Raw genomic sequence first — 21,001 nt, 5'->3', positions numbered from 1 at the left:
ACAAACTTCTCTAAGCAGAAAAGAATCTCTTGTTTTAGCCTCCCTGATGGCGCAAGGGGTTAAGCCGCAGCCTATGAAGCTGTCCGCAGCCTCTGCAGCAGAGTTCGATTTCCCAGAAAGTCAGGAGCAACCCACATGGCGCAGCAGACCTCTCCTGGCTCGCCCGCTGCTTCCCTCAGCAGTGTACTTAGGTCGATCTGCCTGTTCTGTTCCCCACTCTGTCTCTGGTGAATCCTCTCACCCCCACACCTCTGGCCTGTACCCTAGTTCTTGTATGCATAAATAAATAAATCTTTTTAAAAAAAAAAAGAATCTCTAGTTTCAGGGATACATTGTTCAGTAAAGGAATAGCTGACTCTTACATATTTTTGCCAATGTCAGATTATGTTAGCCTTTGGTTTACACTGGATACTCAAACTACAAATCTTTTTTTCAACATGCTCTTTGCTTCTGTGAAACTCTGCCCGGTGGAAAAATCTATCTATAGTTGTTGCTCAGTTTAAAGACTGTTTTCTCTTGATATACACTCCTTTTGCTATATGTAATCCTTCCTGTACATATTCTTAGAACTTCTGTAATAAAATATTTTTTTTGCAATGTTTTCAACTTTCTCCTGAAACTTACCTTGTTTTTTTTCTTCCCTTAAGAATAGGGATTGTTTTGTTTTTTAATTTTAGCATTCCCAGTACTGACAATAGCTCTAGGCCTTTAGTTTAAGTTTGGTAAATATGTACCAAGTGGGCTATTTGCCTCTGGATTAAGGATTTACTTTTTATCATAAGTTACTGCTTCACCCATGTTCCTCACATTCTATTTTCCTCTGCCTTAGAAGATAAAGATACTATGTGCAAACCCGTTAAAACCTCCACTTTAAACCTACAAGGGAAAACAGTGAGTTGAAATTGCAGACAGTGTAGTAGAGTTGTTTTAAATACCTTAAACTGTAAGAAATGAAAATTCTAGATATATCTTAACCATTTTAAAGCATTCACAAATCATTCACACTTATCCCTCATCACCAAACTCTCACATAAAGTTTTGTTTTGCTTTTTTTGACTAAGGATAGAAATGTAAAGAATCTGAAATTTAATGTGGATAAAGTTGTTATATTAGCTCAGAATTTAGAAATGAGTAAGACAAGAGATTACATGAGCTAAAATCACCACAAACAAAACAAAGATCTATATTTAAATATACGAATTATTTTACTTACCCATCGGAAATCTTTCCCATCAAATTTTCGAGCATTTGTAAATAAAACAGTTCTAGCTGGCATGTTAATTCCCATCGCAAAAGTCTCTGTGGCAAACAAGGCCTAAATAAATGATGAATCATACAATTAAGATGAAAAAAGTTTTATAATTTCCATGTGTAAAAGAAACATCATTTTATTAAAAATCAGCTGTTAATGAGACAGTGCAAAGATAACACATGCTATTCCCAGATGTTTCAGGTTTTTTTTTTTACATATTAAAAATATTAAATAATATTGACTGTTCCTTGCATCCCATTTTTTTAACTCAGGGAAATTTTCTCTTAAAATTCTGTCAGAATTCTTCTAGTCTAACAGATAAAGCATTAGGCTGGAGAATGTTTTTCTAAAACACAGTCACACTTACTGACTTCTTCTATGACAGTGCAGCTATACTGAAGATCACTTTGCATTTAGGACCACTGAGGGAAGATCAGAATTAGCAACTCTTTATGGCTTCTAAATTTATTAACAAAAATTTTATCACACAAAAAAGCTGTGTGTGGTTACGTTCATAAAGACAATACAAGTAGGGTCTCCCCGGTGGCGCAGGGGTTGAGCGCTGGGTTGCGAAGCTGCCCGCAGCCTCTGCAGCACCGGTTCGATCCCCGGCCGCCTGCGAGGGTCCCACATGGCGTGCAGATCTCTCCTGCCGCCTGCTGCTCCCCTCAGCAGTGTACTTCGTCACTCTGCCAGTTCTACTCTCCGCTCTGGCTCTGGTGAATTCTCTCACCCTCCCACGCCTCTGACTGTACCCAGTGCTTGTATAAATAAATCTTTAAAAAAAAAGAAAAAAAAAGACAATACAAGTAAAGTCACTGAAGTAATACTAAATAATTTTTCATCAAAAAGGAAAAACATAAAAATACTTGATTTCACCAATTCAATAGAATGCTATTCATCTGCTAAAAAGAAGAGTCACACACGTGACAAAACTGGACAATATGGGTAGTATAATCTCTTTTTAGTTTTTTTTTTTTTTAAGAGGCATGTTTATTTATTTATTTGTTTGTTTTGTTTGTTCTGTTTACACATGCACTGGGTACAGTCAGAAGCGCGGGAGGGTGAGAGAATTCACCAGAGCCAGAGCGGGGAGTAGAGCAGGCAGAAGGACCGAAGTACACTGCTGAGGGGAGCAGCGAGCGGCAGGAGAGGTCTGCGCGCCATGTGGGACCCTCCTCGGGTGGCCGGGGAGCAGCTGGGGATCGAACCGGCGCTGCAGAGGCCGCGGGCAGCTTCGCAACCCAGCGCTCAACCGCTGCGCCACCGGGGAGGCCCTCTTTTTAGTTTTAAAAAGAAGTCATGTATTATCTGTAAGGATATGAGTGGGTATTTCTGGCAAGTAAGGAAGAATGACGGTCTTTCATTTTTTACTTTATTTACAATTGTTCTATTATAATTTCACAACCAACAAGTATCATTTATGTGTTTTCAGAAGATTCTTTTAAAAATGCTACTTAACAAAATACACAATCCAGAAGGGAACAACAATAGGGCCTTATCCAGGTATAAATAGAAACCAATTCTACCACAGAGATGTTCTTTAGTGTTAGTAAATTTCTTTTAAATATTCAAATTAGGGCTGAGGTGCTAATGGTCAAAACCTAATCTGAGTTTTAAACATAAAATAATTTGAGAGTAATGTATAATCTTATGATTTTGAAGTTGTTTCCCATTTTTAATGTCCTAGTTCTGGATACAGACATCAACATAACTGAAAACTAAGTCACCTTGGTTTAAGTTAGAAAACCTAAGTCTAACCAGCAATCTTTAAACTAATCCAACTCTTTTAATCTGTATATTAAAATGGAACCCACTTATATAATCAATTCAGGTCGCTGTATGCAATTGCATCAGCATTTCTTACAGATTCTGAAAGGAAACAAATGACTTTTTTACCTATAACCAAAAGCTTACAAAGCATTAATGTGATATAAAAATCAAGTTCATTACCTATGTCACTCATATTACCTAATTTAAAAAGACATACAAAACCGCTGTATAGTGTTCTTGATCACTTTAAACTGTTTATACAACATAATTTTACAGCATAATAAAAATAAAACCATACCTTTATTAATCCCTCAGAAAAAAGAATTTCTATAGTTTCTTTCAAAATAGGAAGTAAACCACCATGGTGAATACCAATCCCTCGCTTCAAAAGAGGAAGCACATGTTCAACCTATAATTGAAATAATGCTTATTTTAGAATGATGGAAGAAAAAGGAAATTTGAAAATGTTAACCAAATTAAGAAAAATATATAATGCAAAAGTTTAAAGAAATTCTATAAAACCTTTTGAGAATAAGCAAAATCTAAACCCTCGTTTCCATAAAAATGAAACAAAATATTATATAATTCGGTCCTAGATGTCTATAATACAAAAAGTATGCTTTAAATCTTATAAATGCTCTGTGAACTCTTTCAGATTTTTCAGCATCACTTCATCTTCCAAAAATTTAAAAGTTCTAAGGACAAAGACTATCTGCACAAAGAAAACTTCACAGTAAAAATACTGGTAAACAACAGGTACATAAAAAATGCTCATCATCACTAATCATCAGGCAAAAGAAAATCAAAACCACAATGAGATACCACCTCACACTTGTGAGAATTACCAGTATCAAAAAGACCACAAACAGTAAGTGTTGAGTATGAAGGAGGAGGAATCCTTGTATAGTATTGGAGGGCATACTGACTGACCCAACCCCCAGGATAAATAGTATGGAAGTTTCTCAAATTATTAAAAATAGATATAGAATATAATTTAACAATTCCATGTCTACCAATCTATCCAAAGAATTCAAAAATACTAATTCGAAGGGACGGATGTATCCTATGTACATTATAGCATTACTGACAATCACCAAGGTATGGAAACAACCTAACTAACCACACAAGTAGAATAAGAAAATGGGATACTACTCAGCTATCAAAAAGATAAAATATTGCCATTTGGGACAACATGTATGGAAATGGAAGGAATTATGCTAAGCAAGGTAAGTCAGAAGAAAGACAAATACCAGATAATTTTACTCATATATGGAATACAGAGAAATTAAACAAAGGAAGAGACAAAACTAAACCAAACAAACCCAAGAAATCTGACTGTAGAATTGAGGCCATCAGAGAGAGAAATGAGATGTGAAACAAAGGGGAGTGAGAGGCCCATGGACTATGGTAGAAGATTATGACTGACTTTGTGGTTGGGTGTGGTAACATACATCGGAAAAGATGAGATCCTGTATCCCAATCACATACATAATAGTATTGCAAAACAATGCTATCACAGGGCCTCCCTGGTGGTGCAGGCGGTTGAGTGCCGCACTGTGAAGCTGTCTGCAGCCTCTGCAGCGCGGGTTTGATCCCAGCCAGCCAGGGAGAAACACACATGACATAGTAGACCTCTCCTGTCTTGCCTGCTGCTCCCCTCAGTAGTGTATTTCGTCAGTCTGGCTGTTCTGTTCCCCGCTCTGTCTCTAGTAAATCCTCTCACCCTCCTGCACATCTGGCCTATACACCGGTTCGTGTATAAATAAATCTTCAAAAAACAAAACACAATGCTATCACAATAAAAAAAATTCCACAAAAATAAAAATATACTGGCTATCTCAAACAGTAAGAAACAACTATAAGGCATATTTAAGTATGTATTTAATCTTAAAACAATTATTCAAGACTTCATTCTTATTAACACTATACAAATGTCATTAGAAGTGTGCCAGGCGGGCCTCCCTGGTGGCACAGCGGTTGAGCGCTGGGTTGCGAAGCTGTCGCAGCCTCTGCAGTGCTGGTTCGATCCCCGGCTGCCGGGCGAGGGTCCCACATGGCTCCTGCCGCCCGCTGCTCCCCTCAGCAGTGTACTTCATCAGTCTGCCTGTTCTGCTCTCTGCTCTGGCTCTGGCAAATTCTCTCACCCTCCCGCACTTCTGACTGTACCCAGTGCTTGTTTGAATGAATAAATAAATAATCAAAAAAAAAAAAAAAAAAAAGAAGTGTGCCAGGGTAAGAAAGATGTATAGAAGATATGGCTCTGCCCTGAGATATACCAGTATTTCAGCTGGGAAGAAAACTCACAAAATATTTTTGTGAATTAAATGCTATTTTAAACACCAGGAAGAATGTTGCAGCAATCTTATCAAAAATCCCTTATAAATCAATCATTCGTAAAGCAGAGTAGGGCCTCCTAATTTTTCTTTTTATAAAACAAAACTTTCATATGTTAGATTAAAGCAGTTCTCAGGTTTAATAGCATACCAGAACTGCCTGGGGAGAGTCTAAAAGAGTCTACTAATTAGAACACCCACCAAACTCATTACATCAAAATCTCTGGGAGTAGCACCCCAGGCAATTTCAATGGTCAAAGGAAAACAACTACAGGATTAAAACAAAATAAACATTAAATTCCTCACTGTAAAAATGATTTTAATTGGATGTACTCTGTTGTTTTGCCTGGTTGCCTTATGAATTAAGATATATAGTGACTTAAAACTAGCATTAAACTTTCTGTGGTATTAGGAATAGAAGTAGTAATTTTCATACTATCTAGTTTTCAGAGAATTGATCTTCCAGACAGCAAATCTTTCCTCATACTACCTTTGCAAGAAGTTTAAAATATCAAGGTATCATTTCAGTGTTCAGTGCAACGTATTTACTGCAATGTGGAAACAGTTCAATACTGCAATAAACCCAAGAAATGCCAAGTGAATACATACTATTAATATCCACATTTTCTTGGTACATTAAACACAAACCTGAGGGAGCTTTTTATCTTCATCGGATAAGCAATCAATTGCATTACTAAATACTTCTTCAACCATCTTCTTTTCTTCATCTAAGAAAGAAAACCCAAGGCACACAGATATCTAAATGATACCAAACTTCACAATTCCAAAGAGTAAGAGTCTAGAAAAGGTTAAAGTCAGTATTTAAATTAGAAGGGAAACTAGGTAAAAATTACCATGTAATTTAATAAAATGTACTGCCTTTCAAAATATCTGACAGTCAAAAAATAAAAGAATCATCATATGGAAATAACAATAATTAAACTAAAAGCAATAGTTTAATAATCACAGGACAAATTATCAAGGAAAACAAACCTTAGAGCAAATATTGGGCACTGCTATTAACAAATCAACAATTTCAAAGTCTATGCTCTTAGTCATTACACTGCCTTCTTGTCTTAATAATAGGTAGTTGATAAATTTTTTTTTTAATAAATATGTAACCATGCAATTTTAAGCATATCCCACACTGGCAGTTTTAAGAAAACATTTCTAAGCAGAGCAATTTGTCAACTAAAAACTAAATTATTATTGATTTTAAGATACTACATGGGTTATCTACCATTTGCTACTTTTACCCATAGATAACTAAAAATTACCTTTAAAATAAAAAGATTTACTTCTGTTCCTTAGGAAACATTATGACGAAAATTTGATTTTGGATGATTTATTTTGTGCATTTGGATGATTTACTTTTTATTTTGTGATTTATTTATTTATTCTGTGCAGAATTACATATATGTAGAAAGTCTGAACTGAATGTCAACTAAATTGGTATTAGGCATGCTGCAACTTTTGGCTAGGTTGTGCCACTATCTGTGTGACTTCAAGTGAATTACATTTACCATTAACATATGAAAATTAGGGCCTCCCTAGTGGCACAGGGGTTAAAGTCTCAGCTTTATCAAACTATCATCAGCCACTGTGGCATGAGTTCAATCCCTGGCCAGAGAGTTAACCCAAATGGTGCAGTACACCTCTCCTATCTTGCCCGCTGCTCCCCTCAGCAGTTAATTTCAGTAGATCTGCCTGTTCTGCTCCCCATTTTGTCTCTGGTGAATCCTCTCACACTTCCACACCTCTGGCCTATACCCCAGTTCTTGTATGCATAAATATATAAAAATAAATCTTAAAAAAATATGTAAATAATACAATTTGCTAGAACTTATCATACTTTATTAAAAATTATACCAAAGTCAACTAAAGGTCAGGTCTTCCCAGTTTGGATTTCTAGAAGAATCCAGCACAGTATTTTCTATACAAAAGGTGATATGACCAGCAGACATACCCAAAAGTTACCAGAATAATAAGTAAAAAGTTTAGGGTGAGCCTCCCTGGTGGCGCAAGGGGTTAAGACACAATCTATGAAGCTGTCCGCAGCCTCTGCAGCATGAGTTCGATCCCTGGCCGGCCAAGGAGCAACCCACATGGTGCAGCAGACCTCTCCTAACTCGCCCACTGCTCCCCTCAGCAGTGTACTTCGGTCCATCTGCCTGTTATGTTCCCCACTTTGTCTCTGATGAATCTTCTCACCCTCTGCATCTCTGACCTGTACCCCAGCTCTTGTATGCATAAATAGGACTTTAAAAAAAATTTTATGGCAATGAAGTATAACAAGGTATAATTCTGGTATTTCTCAAAAGGGTCCTTTGGATTTTATACATAACAATGTACTTATACCTTCCAATAAAAAAGATAAAAGGAATGATAAATTAAGGGCCTTTTAAAGCTTTACAACTCTGATGTGCAACTACTATTGTAAATGTAAGGTGAAATGCATACACAAACAATATACAATAATGTCTCTCTTTTTACTATGGCTTTTAATAGGTAATGTCTTAAGAGAAATATATTTATACTCATTTTCTCCTAGCAATAAAACTATACAGAATTATACAGTACCTGTGTTGAAATCTAATTTGGTCATCTGAAGTGCATAAGCTTCACAATCCTTCTTACTAAAACTGAAAATAATTACAGGTTGAAAATTTCTTTCCATAATCATCTTCACAATCTTGAACACATTTGATGGCCCTACAAAAAAAGAGTTCATTAAAAATGAACCACAGACTAGAAAACTGTTTGAAACAATATGGGCATAAACCTCCATGATATTGAGCTACGCAAAGCAATCTTAGCTATTAAAGCACAGACAAAAAAAGTAAAAAAGGATAAAGTGAATTTCACAAAATTAAAAACTTTTGTAGACATCAATGATAAAGTGAAAACACAACTAACACAGAATGGGAGAATATTTGCATATCACATATTTAATAAGGGTCGAGAATCCAGAATGTAAAAAAACTCAATTAAAAAGACCATCCAATTTTAAAATGCCAAAAGATCTGAACAGATAACAGAAATAACTGATAAGTACATGAAAAGTACTCAATATTAACCACATGGAAAGTAAACCAAACCCACAATGAGATACCACTTCATACCTAACACATGACTATAGTCACACAGACAAATTATAGTAAATATTGGCAAAGATGTGGAGGAAATGGAAATCTCATATCCTTATAATGGGAATATAAAATGGCATAGCCACTTTGGAAAATAATATGGCAGTTACTCTAAAGGTGAAAATATGTAATTACCATAGGACTCAGCAATTCTACTCCTAGGTAAACACCCATGAGAATGAAAAACATATGTTCACACAAAAACCTGAGATAACACAAAAAGATTATAGCCGCATTATTTAAAACAATAAAAAATGGAAACCACCCAAATGTCAATCAACTGATGAATGAAATGCTATATATTCATACAATGGAATTTTATTTGACCATAAAAATGAAGTATGAATACATGATATAATATGGATGAGCCTTGAAAATATGTTAAATGGAAGACGCCAGTCACAAAAGACCTTGTATGATTCCATTAATACAAAATATCCAGAAAAGAAAACAAACAAAGTACATTAGTGATTACCTAAGGCTGAGGAATGAGGGTACCAAATAAGGGAGGAATGAGGAATCAATGCTGTGAGTAGACGATTTCCTTCTGAATTGATGAAAATGTTCTAGAATTATAGATAGTAGCTATACAACTTTGTAAATATATTAAAATTCACAGAAATAACACTTAAAAACAGTGACTCTTATGGCATGAGAATTCTCTCTCTAAAAAAATTGTGGTGATGATAACATAGCATAATTCAGTGAATTTACTAATCATCATCAAATTGTATACTCTGATAGGTGAATTGCATAGTATGTCACTTATTGCTCAATAACTGTCATATAGGAAAAAGACAAATCTTTGTTCATCTAATTTTATCATATAGTAGCTGGATCTTTATATAGCTTTGAGAAAAAAAGTTAAATAAAAATAATGTAATTTGAATACACAATTTACATGTAAAATTCTCTCACAAATGAAGTTCCAAAATACCTTTTGTTCCTCCTTTCCGGCCCTTTTGATCTCCTTTTGACAGGTCACCAGCATCTCGAAGTACTTGCATTGCAGTATTAAAATTATCTTCCCTGAAGTCACCCTGGAATCACGTATTTTTCAACATAATTTCACTAATGATAAGCCAGAATCCAAACATCTGTCATACCTCAAAACAAAACTTCCTCAACTAATGAAAATAATTTGATCCAACAATTATAACGAAGATTACTAAAAAAATAATTGAAAAATGATGTATGGTAAAAGGTAATGAAGGGGTAATAAAACTTGGAAAAGCAAAACATAAGAAGCATGTCCAGAGCAAATATTCCCAAGACATTTTAAAATATTGGGAAACAGGGCCTCCCCGGTGGTGCAGCGGTTGAGCGCTGGGTTGCGTAGCTGCCTGCAACCTCTACAGCGCCAGTTCAATCCCCAGCTGCTCCCCGGCCACTGAAGGAGGGTCCCACATGGCGCGCAGATCTCTCCTGCTGCCCGTTGCTCCCCTCAGAAGTGTACTTCAGTCCCTCTGCCTGCTCTGCCCCGCTCTGGCTCGGGTGAATTCTCTCACACTCCCGCGCTTCTGACTGTACCCAGAGCTTGTATAAATAAATAAATAAATCTTAAAAAACAAACAAACAAAAGAAAATCAGAGAAACCTAAAAAAAATAATAAAATAAAATATTGGGAAACAAAATAAATCCATTTCATGCATCAGAAAAACAAGTTTTAAAGATAATAATATTTGAAATAAAAACACACATACACCCGGGGTGGGGGGGGGGGGGGACCCAAACCCCCAAAATAATTTTGGACAGTAAAACTATTTAAGGAAAAAAAATTAATTTCCCCCGTTCTTTTTTATAACTTAACAAAAAACTGGTGTAAACAACAAAGCATAACATTATAGATAAAAGAATTAACAAAAAGCCGGTGTAAACAAAGCATAACATTATAGATAAAAGAATGACAATTATACTTACATTTTCATCAACCACAAGGTGCAGACCATCTCCCCCTGCTGGAAAAATGTAGTGTTGCAAAGGAGTAGGCCTATAATCTGTGTAAATTACATGACAAGGCTGTAAAAAGAAAGATAATTAAATTCAAAAATTGGATTTTTTCAAAATAACAGTTTGTATCTGACCGACCTAAAAGACCTTGGGGAAATAAAATTTTGAGTTCAACAGTTAAAAAAAGAACCACTGAAAGGATACCAGTGTAAAGGTAAAACAAGGACAGGAAAATAAAATTGAGAATAAAAATGTAGTACACATGAACACATGCTTATTGTAAGGTTCTATACTGCTGATTAAGCTGAACTAAGCAAAAGGGAAATAGGAAAAAGTTTTGTGTATTCACATGGGAAAAATCAAATCACATCCTTAGGAGATTTCTGGTTCTGAGCAATCCTACAGGAAATGCTCTACTCTATACTCATGGCTCACAAGTAAATTCAATAGTTTTCCAACCTAGCAGATTATTAGGATCTTGGGAGCTCTTTAAATTTAGAGTTTCTAAGACATAACTCTAAGAGATTTTGAATAGTGGGTTTGAAATGAAACGCAGTAATTCATAATTAGAAAAACTATTCAATGGCGGTGGACTATTAAGTGATTTGGTGGGAGTTGCACTAGGGCAGTGATACCTGAGGGGGAATCCCATGTGTCCAAAATATCAACAATTATGCAAGTCAATGTTGCCTCACTTAAAAAGAAAAGGTAGGCAGTCAGTTTTGATAAGCTTGAGTGAGAAATAGTTTCACATAAAATGTTTTCATTAGGAACAATGTATAGAACATAGTAAAATTAACCTGTACATCAAAAAAAGGAAAGAAAATACCTGCTTATGTAAATGGCAAATCCATTCAGCAAACTGACGGGCATTTGGAATAGTAGCCGAAAGAAAGACATAGTGGACATTGTCAGGAAGCAGAATAATCGTTTCTTCCCACACCACACCACGCTCTGGGAAAAAGCAAAAACTAAAACTAAAAAAACTCAGAATTTCGTGTCACTTTACTGACAAGTAGCTAAAATTATTTTCTCTCAACTTCAAAAATTAGGAATGCTTTACACAAGGGTATTTTTAGCCACAGAAGCCTTACTGCAAAATAGTTTTTAATCATGAATTAATCCAGTGAAGTTAGTAGACCGAACCGCTCTGAAAAACCTGCCAATAGAAGCTCCAGATTGAATCTTTTCAAACAGTCCAACGAAAGTGCTATGATAATAAAAACAGTTCCGTCTCATTTTGAGAAAGGCAGCTAGTGGCTTATAGAAAGCTACAACAACAAATTTTGAAGAGACATAAATACTATTCTATCTGGTATCTTTTGTCCTAATAACCCTCATGTGTAGAGATGAAAGATTTGATTAATAGCAAAATTACGTCAGTTTTTATTAAATGGAAAAAAAACTGGAAAAAATCAATGTGAGAATTGATTTATTGCTAACATTAAAAAATCAATAAAGGATTCATGATTTTTAAAACCAACACAACTCTATTGACAATTTTATGAATCTGGAAATGTTAAAATTTTTAAAGAGTAAATAACTACCTAAACTGTACTGCTTTCACTATAAATATGGGTTAATTCAGTTCTTGTTTCAATAAAAACTAAATTTTAAATGTGTACATATTAAACATTTAACACTAAATGTGTTTACTAACATTTGCTTTCCCACTGCATTCAAAATTCCATTATGAGTAGTACATTAGTTCAAATAAAATATTTATCTCTTCTTTTTGCTCATTTTATTTCATAATCCTCATTTTGTTTAACCATAAATATGCTGTTAGTTTTTTAATAACTTTATAAAATAAAAAAGGGTAATTTTGTAGGTGAGAAGTTTGAGAAATTCTTTAACTTTATATTAGAGAATTCTCTAGTAAAAGCAAACTAGTTTTAATTCCTCTTGTTTTATTTTACTTAGCATTTTCTCATGCAAGTTACTGGTTGTAGTTATACGAGTCCTACTGGAAGTATATCATGTAGTCCACAATTTTGTTTACTGAAACTCTAGCCACACACACAAAAAAATTAAAAAACAAAATAACTAGTTACTGAAAACTTCCAATGCATACAATATATATGGCATACAAATATGCCATATATGGCATATTTAGTAAGTAAATATATGGCATACAAATCAAAATATGACAACATACCTGAATCTCTCATGTAATGAATTTCATCAAATATAACCCAGGCAACTTCTCGCATTACTTCAGAACCTCTGTAGAGCATACTTCTCAAAATCTAAGAAAAAAATAGAAGATTTAACAGGATTCTGTCATCATAAATACTTTTTATCAAGGAATAATGAAAAATTTTTTAGTGAAACATTAATTTCAGGGTTATATACAATCCATAAATCAAATAGTATTCCTTTTCTCATAAAACAAAGTAAGTACTTCTCAACAATTGGTAGTAATCATACATAATTCATGGTAAGAATTATTGTCATGTTTGTGTATATATCTTCACTATGAAGGCTCTTCCTTCTAGATACAGTATTATCAAAGCCACAAACTTTCTAGGATAAGAGAGCAACGTAAAATTATCTTCTATTTAGCATACTGGATCCCATTTACTTTACCCATTTGTTTTGGCCTCATCTCCTAAATGGGTAAACTTTCTGGCATTAATCTGACTTTAGAGTTATAACATATCCTCTACAGATGGAAGTTCTGAAAATGGAAAATAAACTTACCTTGGGTACCAAAATGAAAAGTGATCAAATTCTTTTAGCTATCTCTGCAAACCACAAGTTATTTTACACTGTTCTATCCTCCACTTGTAAAATGTAAGGATATAATTCAAATATGTATGAAAGTACTTTAATACAGTAAAGACAGCTAATCAGTGTTCAAATGTTGAACAAAGTGTTATAATGTTATAAATACATGCAAAACTTAACATGCTATAAATGTGATTCTGGGAAGAATCTAAACACAACTGGGTGCTTTAAATCTATCTGGATTGACATTCAGATACAGAAGAAAAATATCACATGGAACAAATCCTTCGAACTGGTATAGCAAGCTATCAAAGTACTCTCATGTTACTAACACTAAGCCTTTTAAAATGCATGAAGACAAAAACTGTATATTACAGATAACAGAACTACTGCTTATTTACAACTAAATTTATACAATTATTTGACATTCTGAAGATGAATTGTTTCCTTTCTAGTAAATCTACTCAGAATAGATAGCACTACTTTTTCTCTATATACATCAAGTACTAAAAGGAGATGTTCTAAGTGAATAGACACTAATTAAATTTAAGTAGGAAATACTGGAAGAGTCACCATATAATTTACCTCTGTGGTCATAACAAGACAAGATGCTGTAGGATTAATAGTAACATCTCCAGTCATTAGACCAACATCTTGAAATTCTTCATACATTTCACGGTATTTCTGGTTACTCAGAGCCTTAATTGGGCTGGTAAATATCACACGTTGTTTTTCCCTTAGGGCTAATGCAATGGCATACCTAAAAATATGAAAGCAAATAATAAAGTATATACAAAACTTTTTAAATGATTTTTTAAATTCTATTAGTATGTAAATTTTGTATAAATTTTCCCTAATCACTAATCTCAAATGAAATTATAGGAAAGTTATTCCATAGTTAATAGAATTTAACATAGTTGGTTTGTTGTATTAAAGAGGATTCACTTAAGTATTTAAACATAGACTATGGGGCCTCTGTGGTGGCGCAGGGTTTGTTAAAGTCTCACTGCTATCAAGCTATTGGTGCCTAAGCTCAATTACCGGCCAGAAAGCTAACCCACACGGCGCAACAGAACTCTCCTGTTTCGCCTGCTGCTCCCTTCAGGGGTGTATTTCAGTAGATCCACCTGTTCTGCTCACCACTCTGTTTCTGCTGAATCCTCTCACCCCTGAACCCCAGTTCTTGCATGCATAAATGAATTTAAATAAATAAATCTAAAATAAATAAACACAGACCATGAAATCAGGACTAAGCTTAGCATTGTGGCAAATCTTCACATGATACATAGTTTATGTCTAGAACAGATTTATGACCTATTTGGGAAAATGAAAGTAGTATTTATTCTAGTCATCTACCCAAAATAGTGAAATAAAAAATTTTAAATTATCCATATTTAATCAAGTAAGAATTTTAAGAGATATGCATGAAAGGAAAAAATAAGGAGATGCTGCAATATATTATCAAAAATATATACACTTCAAGAAAAAATAAGACATAAAAAGAAACAAAAATGTGATCTATACTGGGGGGGGAAATAGTCAAAAATTGATTATGGATAGGCCTAGATATTGTATCTAACAAAGATTTCAAAGCAGCTTTTAGAAAAATGTATGCAAAATGTAAGAAAACTGTTTTATAAGGAATAAAGACAATAAAACACAATGATTCAACAGTTAATCATGACATACAAAGCAAAATTGTAAGATCATAAACAAATGAAAACTGCAGATAAATAGTACAACTGAAATAAAAAATTCACCAAACAAGCTCACAAGATTATTTGAGAAAGGAGAAGAATCAGGGAATATTAAGACAGATCAATAGAAATTACAAATAAAAAGAGAGAAATAGAAGAAAAATAGACATTAAGAGATCTGTGGGACCATCTCAAGTGTCCCAACGGAAGTTCCAAGCTGAGACAGAAAAAATATTTGAAAAATTAAATGAAAAACTTCCTAAATTCATTTTTAAAACAACACATTAATCTACAGATATAGTCCAATGAATCCAACCTGGGAAACTTGAAAAAGAACCACACCTAGAAACACTATAGTCACACTGCTAAATTACAAAGTCTTCAAAGTGGTTTGGAAAACACAGAAGTACAAGGCTGACTTCTAACTGTAAACAAGAGAGTTGAATGAAACAATATCTGTAGAGTGACTATAGAATGTTCAAAGAAAAAAATGATCAGCCAATAATTTTATAATCAGTGACATCATCCTTTAAAAAAGTGAAATACAAACATTTCCAAATAAAAACCTGAAGAAATTCATTGCAAACACCTCTAGCATGAGATAAGTATTCTTTAAAAAATTCTTTAATTCAAATCCAGAGAAAAGAATATAGTTTTAAGAATGATAAAAATGTGGGAAATATTGACCATGTGTGTGCATATGTAGTTCTCTTTTATTCAAGTAATACTTTTACAAACACAGGACTGTTTAAAGCAAAAATTATAACACTGTATTACACTAAATTTATAGCATATGTAGTTGAAATATGTGACAAAAATTGCACAAAAGGAAGAAATATTAGAGCAAAGTTTTCAACATTTAACAGGAATTGTAAAAAATGCATACTGTAAGCTCTAAAATAACCGCTGCAAACACAGCTCAATGAAGATAAAAAATAAAAATCAACAGAGGAATTTAAATGGTATATTGAAAAATATTTGTTAAACACAACAGAAGTCAGTAAAACTAAGAGACATAGAAAACACACTAAAAGGCAAATGTAAATGCAGCCATAATAATCACTATGTAAGTTGACAAATGAGCAAAGAATATGCAATGGAACATGGACAGTTTGTTCAATAAATGGTGCTGGGAAAACTGGACCACCACATAAAAAAAATGGATAAGAAAACTGGACATAAGACCTGAACCATAAAATGTATAGAAGAAAATATAGGTAAAACACTACAAGACATACCCCTCAAAAAACATATTTAAAGACTCATCACCCAAAGCAAAGAAAGTCAAGGAAAAGACAAACACCTGGGATTACATCAAACTGAAAAGCTTCTGTACAGCAAGAGAGACATTAACCAAAATGAATAGACACCCCACTGACCAGGAAAAAATCTTTGCGCTCCAGTCAACTGATAAGGGACTGAGCACAAAGATATACAAGGAACTCACACGACTAAACAAAAACAAAGTAAACAGTCCTGTCAAGAAATGGGCAGAGGAGGGCCTCCCCTGGTCTGCGAAGCTGCCTGCAGCCTCTGCAGTGCTGATTTGATCCCTGGCCACCGGCGAGGGTCCCACATGGCGCGACAGACCTCTTCTACCGCCCGCTGCTACCCTTAGCAGTCTATTTTTTCATCAGTCTGCCTTTTCTGTTCCCCGTTCTGGTGAATTCTCTCACCCTCCTGTGCTTCTGACTGTACCCAGTGCTTGTATAAATAAATAAATCTTTAAAAAAAAAAAAGAAAAAAAAGAAATGGGCAGAGGAACTTAACAGACATTTCTCCAAAGAGGAAATGCAAATGGCCAACAGGCATATGAAAAAATGTTCAACATCCCTTATAATCAGGGAATGGCAAATTAAAACCACACTGAATACCACCTTACACCAGTGAGAATGGCACATATCAAAAAAACAAGCAACAACAAATGTTGGCAAGGAGGATGTGGTGAAAAAGGAACTCTCCTACACTGCAGGTGGGAGTGCAAACCGGTCCAACCATTACGGAAAGCTATCTGGAGGTTCCTCAGTCTACTAAAAATGGAGCTACCATATGACCCGGCAATTCCACTCCTACGGATCTACCCAAAGGACACAAAAACATTGACTCTAAAGAACACCTGTATACCTATGTTTATTGCAGCACCATTTACAATAGGTAAGCCATGAAAACAACCCAAATGCCCAAAAATAGATGACTGGATCAAGAAGATGTGGTATATGTACACAATGGATTATGATTGAGCAATCAAAAAAGAAACTCATGCCATTCGCAGCAATGTGGATGGAGCTAGAAGGAATTATGCTCAGTGAAATAAGCCAGAAGGAAAAAGAAAAATATCGCATGGTTTCACTTACAGCAGAAATATAGGGAAACCAAATATGACATCAGTGTAAAAAAATAACAGTACATGGGCCTCCCCTGGTGGTGCAGCGGTTGAGTGCTGGGCTGCGAAGCTGCGCACAGCCTCAGCAGTGCCGGTTCGATCCCCGGCCATGGGGCGAGGGTCCCACATGGCGCGCAGACCTCTCCTGCTGCCGGCTGCTCCCCTTAGCAGTGTATTTCGTCTGTCTGCCTGTTCTGTTCCCTGCTCTGGCTCTGGTGAATTCTCTCACCCTCCAGCGCTTCTGACTGTACCCAGTGCTTGTATGATTAAGTAAATAAATCTTTAAAAAAAAAAAAAAAAGGTACAAAACAAAACAAAGCAAAAACAGACAATTATAAATCAATGAAACACAAAAATTTATAGACCAGTCTCTATAGACAAAGCACAAAAGAGAACAGAGAAAACATCACCCTGATACCAAAATCAAAGAAAGGCATTACAACAAAACTATAGACCAATTCTCATGAACAAAGATGTAAAAATTGTCATCAGATCTAATCCAGCAATATATAAGTTTACACCATGACAATATGGAGTTTATATCAGGCTGTTTATTATTTGAAAACCAGTCTTTGCATTCATCATATAGCAGAACAAAAAAATAGAATGCATCAGGGCCTCCCCAGTGGCGCAGCGGTTGAGTGCTGGGTTGCAAGGCTGCCTGCAGCCTCTGCGGCGCCGGTTTGATCCCTGGCCACCGGGTGAGGGTCCCACATGGCGTGCAGACCTCCCCTGCCGCCCGCTACTCCCCTCAGCAGTGTACTTCATCAGTCTGCCTGCTCTGCTCTCCCCTCTGACTCTGGTGAATTCTCTCAGACTCCCGTGCTTCTGACTGTACCCAGCACTCGCATAAATAAATAAATAAATAAATAAATAAATCTTAAAAAAAAATTTACTATGGAAAAAAAAAAGAATGCATCATTTCAATATATGAAAAGAGGTTTTTGACAAAATCCAATAGCTATACATATACTCTGCAACTAAGAATAGAAGGGAACTCCTTTAAACTGGTAAAAGACATCAGTGAAAACAATACAGGTAATGACATGCTTTATAATAAAGGACTGAGTATTTCTCCCCTAATAAGAACAAGGAAAGGTTTTCCTCTCTCATCATTTCTACTCATTGCACAGGACATGCTAGTCGGTTCAATAAAGAATAAGAAATTAAAGGGACCAAAATAAAAAGGAAAACTGTCCTTATTTGCAGAAATAAAACAGAAAAAACTTGAAACTTTTCAAGTTATTTTTAAATCTCATTTGAAAAGAAAGCTACTTACTCAGCACATACAGTTTTTCCTGCTGATGTATGTGCAGACACTAACACAGACTGATTATTATCAACACACTGAATGGCTTCTCTTTGGAAAGCATCAAGAATGAATGGATATTCCTATAAAAACAAAATATTAATATAAGTATGAAAATAACTTGTCACAGTAGAGCTCACGTAAAATCAAGAGACAGAATCTATTTAGGAAGTATGACATCCACTAAAGGAAATCAAGAAGAGTAAAAATCTTTTACCAGAAGCACATTATTCAGCTTATCTTTCAATTACTATACTATTCTTTTATATATATATCACAATAAAATCACTACCATTTATCAAAACTATGCTTTGTTACAGGCAAAATTTGCCATATATTATCTTTAATTTTCGTAACAACTCCTAAAAGTTATTTTCTTTCAAAAAGGAGAACTTTGAGGCTCTGAAAAATAAAGTTCCTCACCTAAGCTCACTCAGCAAAGGAAGTGAGGCCGAATAATACATCTATTAGAATTTAAAACTTCATGCTTACTCCATCAGGTCTTTTTTATTTAGGGAAAATGACGTGGAAGCTAAAACTGCATGCAAACCTAATTGCACACATGCGTTTTTTTCCTAGAGAAAACATTAACTTTTATTAGTCTTTAAAAGGGTTGATAGTCACTAATTTTAAAAATCTCATCACATGATGCACGTTTTCAACATGGTTGTTTACCGATTTGGTTTTCACTATATTTGACTATGGGTGGCTTCTTGTATATACACTAGCAAGCAAAAAAAAAAAAATCTTATTTCAAAGAACTTAAGATTTTTAAGAAAAAGAGAAACTCAGAAAACTGTATAAATAGTATCATCCAAATACAGACCTTGGCAGCTTTTCCAACTCGAGGCTTAAGTGGTAAATAATCTTCATCTGCAGGCAGCGCAACCTGATGTTAACAACAATGTATTACTCAAGAACTGAAATATTCAGTACTCAATAATTTGAAAACTAAATGTGATGAACTCGAGTTTCTGATAATCTTAGACACTAAAATTAAGTAACTGCCTTTAAGGACAAGGCAAAAGCTAAGGCTGCAACTAGTATTCATCTAACGGTAATATAATTAAAAGCAAGAAAGTCTATTTCCCTGAAGAAATTGCATATTTATTAAGGTATAGGACCTATCGTAGTTATATTTGTATTGTACTTTCCACACTGTATTATTTAATTTTAATGAAAGCTCAAAAGAGCTGAATGGGGCCTCCCCAGTGGCGCAGCGGTTGAGCGCTGGGTTGCAAAGCTGCCCGCAGCCTCTGTGGCACCGGTTCGATCCCCAACTGCTCCCTAGACACTGGAGGAGGGTCCCGCATGGCGTGCAGACCTGTCCCGACGCCCGCTGCTCCCCTCAGCTGTGTACTTGGGTCCTTCTGCCTGCTCTGCTCCCTGCTCTGGTGAATTCTCTCACCCTCCAGCGCTTCTGACTGTACCCAGTGCTTGTATAAATAAATAAATCTTAAAAAAAAAAAAAAAGACCTGAATGGATGTAAGAAGGTAATTACCAGGTGAAAGACTGCTGGAATATTTGCAACTCAATCACAATGAAGGTAATGCAGGTAGCATTTCAGAAAGGTTCTAGTTAGAACCTAATTTCAAAAAGTGAAACAATGAATTATGAAACCCAATGAATTATACCAAGAATAATGATTATTAGAAGAAATGTGATATTCTAGAAGGAACCTTCAACAGGGAGACAAAAGTAAGAATTTGGTAGCTTATGGATCATACATTAGGAGTTAACTTTTGAGCTGTCTCTATTAGTGAGTGAATGGATTCTTGTGGAAAACAAAAATTGTTTCATTAGTCTTTCCCTTAAGACCACATATTCTCGGGCCTCCCTGGTGGCACAGCGGTTGAGCGCTGGGCTGCGAAGCTGCCCGCAGCCTCTGCAGTGCCGGTTTCATCCCCAAGCCCGCTGCTCCCCTCAGCAGTGCACCTCAGTCCTTCCACCTGCTCTGCTCCCGGCTCTGGCTCTGGTGAATTCTCTCACCCTCCCGCGCTTCTGACTGTACCCAGTGCTTGTATAAATAAATAATCTTAAAAAAAAAAAAAGACCACATATTCTCCTTTATTATGATCCCAAGAAACTTCCACTAGTTTGATAAGAGGACTACTGACCCGTTAAGAACATCAATTTTTTATATATACCTCTGTCTGTTAGAACTAAGATATAAGTGAGTTTAACTCAGAGAGCACAACACCCAATGCAAAGTGGGTCAAATTTCTAAGCTTGGGTTTGACCCTAAGGCATGGTGTGATACACATCAAAATCTGATTAACCTGCAGGGTCATATCTGGTTAGTTTATTGATATCCCTCACAGCTGTTCCTACAATATAAACAAAGAATACTAGCATGAAGCAATTAAGATATTAGAATCTCTGAGATTTAAGAGCAGCAGTAAGAACAAATTACATTTTTACAAACAT

The 21,001-nt window shown here is 35.3% G+C and overlaps 1 protein-coding gene across 1 annotated transcript in view; it reads right to left on the bottom strand.

Annotated features, from left to right (window-relative positions):
* The window catches only part of MTREX (Mtr4 exosome RNA helicase), a gene marked incomplete at both ends in the record, with an annotated part of 64,613 nt that overhangs the window by 33,288 nt on the left and 10,324 nt on the right, over positions 1-21,001 (bottom strand). Inside the window, 11 exons of the mRNA XM_084233617.1 lie at positions 1,214-1,315; positions 3,324-3,434; positions 6,007-6,086; positions 7,939-8,070; positions 9,442-9,544; positions 10,425-10,523; positions 11,284-11,408; positions 12,613-12,703; positions 13,770-13,944; positions 18,544-18,656; positions 19,400-19,462. Of these exons, the coding sequence (XP_084089743.1) occupies positions 1,214-1,315; positions 3,324-3,434; positions 6,007-6,086; positions 7,939-8,070; positions 9,442-9,544; positions 10,425-10,523; positions 11,284-11,408; positions 12,613-12,703; positions 13,770-13,944; positions 18,544-18,656; positions 19,400-19,462 (1,194 nt within the window). The remainder of the gene's footprint in view (positions 1-1,213; positions 1,316-3,323; positions 3,435-6,006; positions 6,087-7,938; positions 8,071-9,441; positions 9,545-10,424; positions 10,524-11,283; positions 11,409-12,612; positions 12,704-13,769; positions 13,945-18,543; positions 18,657-19,399; positions 19,463-21,001) is intronic.

Source organism: Talpa europaea (genome assembly GCF_964194135.1).
Source record: "Talpa europaea genome assembly, chromosome: 5".
Lineage (NCBI taxonomy): Eukaryota > Metazoa > Chordata > Mammalia > Eulipotyphla > Talpidae > Talpa > Talpa europaea.
The sequence above is the reverse complement of the archived record's forward strand: the minus strand, read 5'-3'. Positions and strand labels throughout refer to the sequence as shown.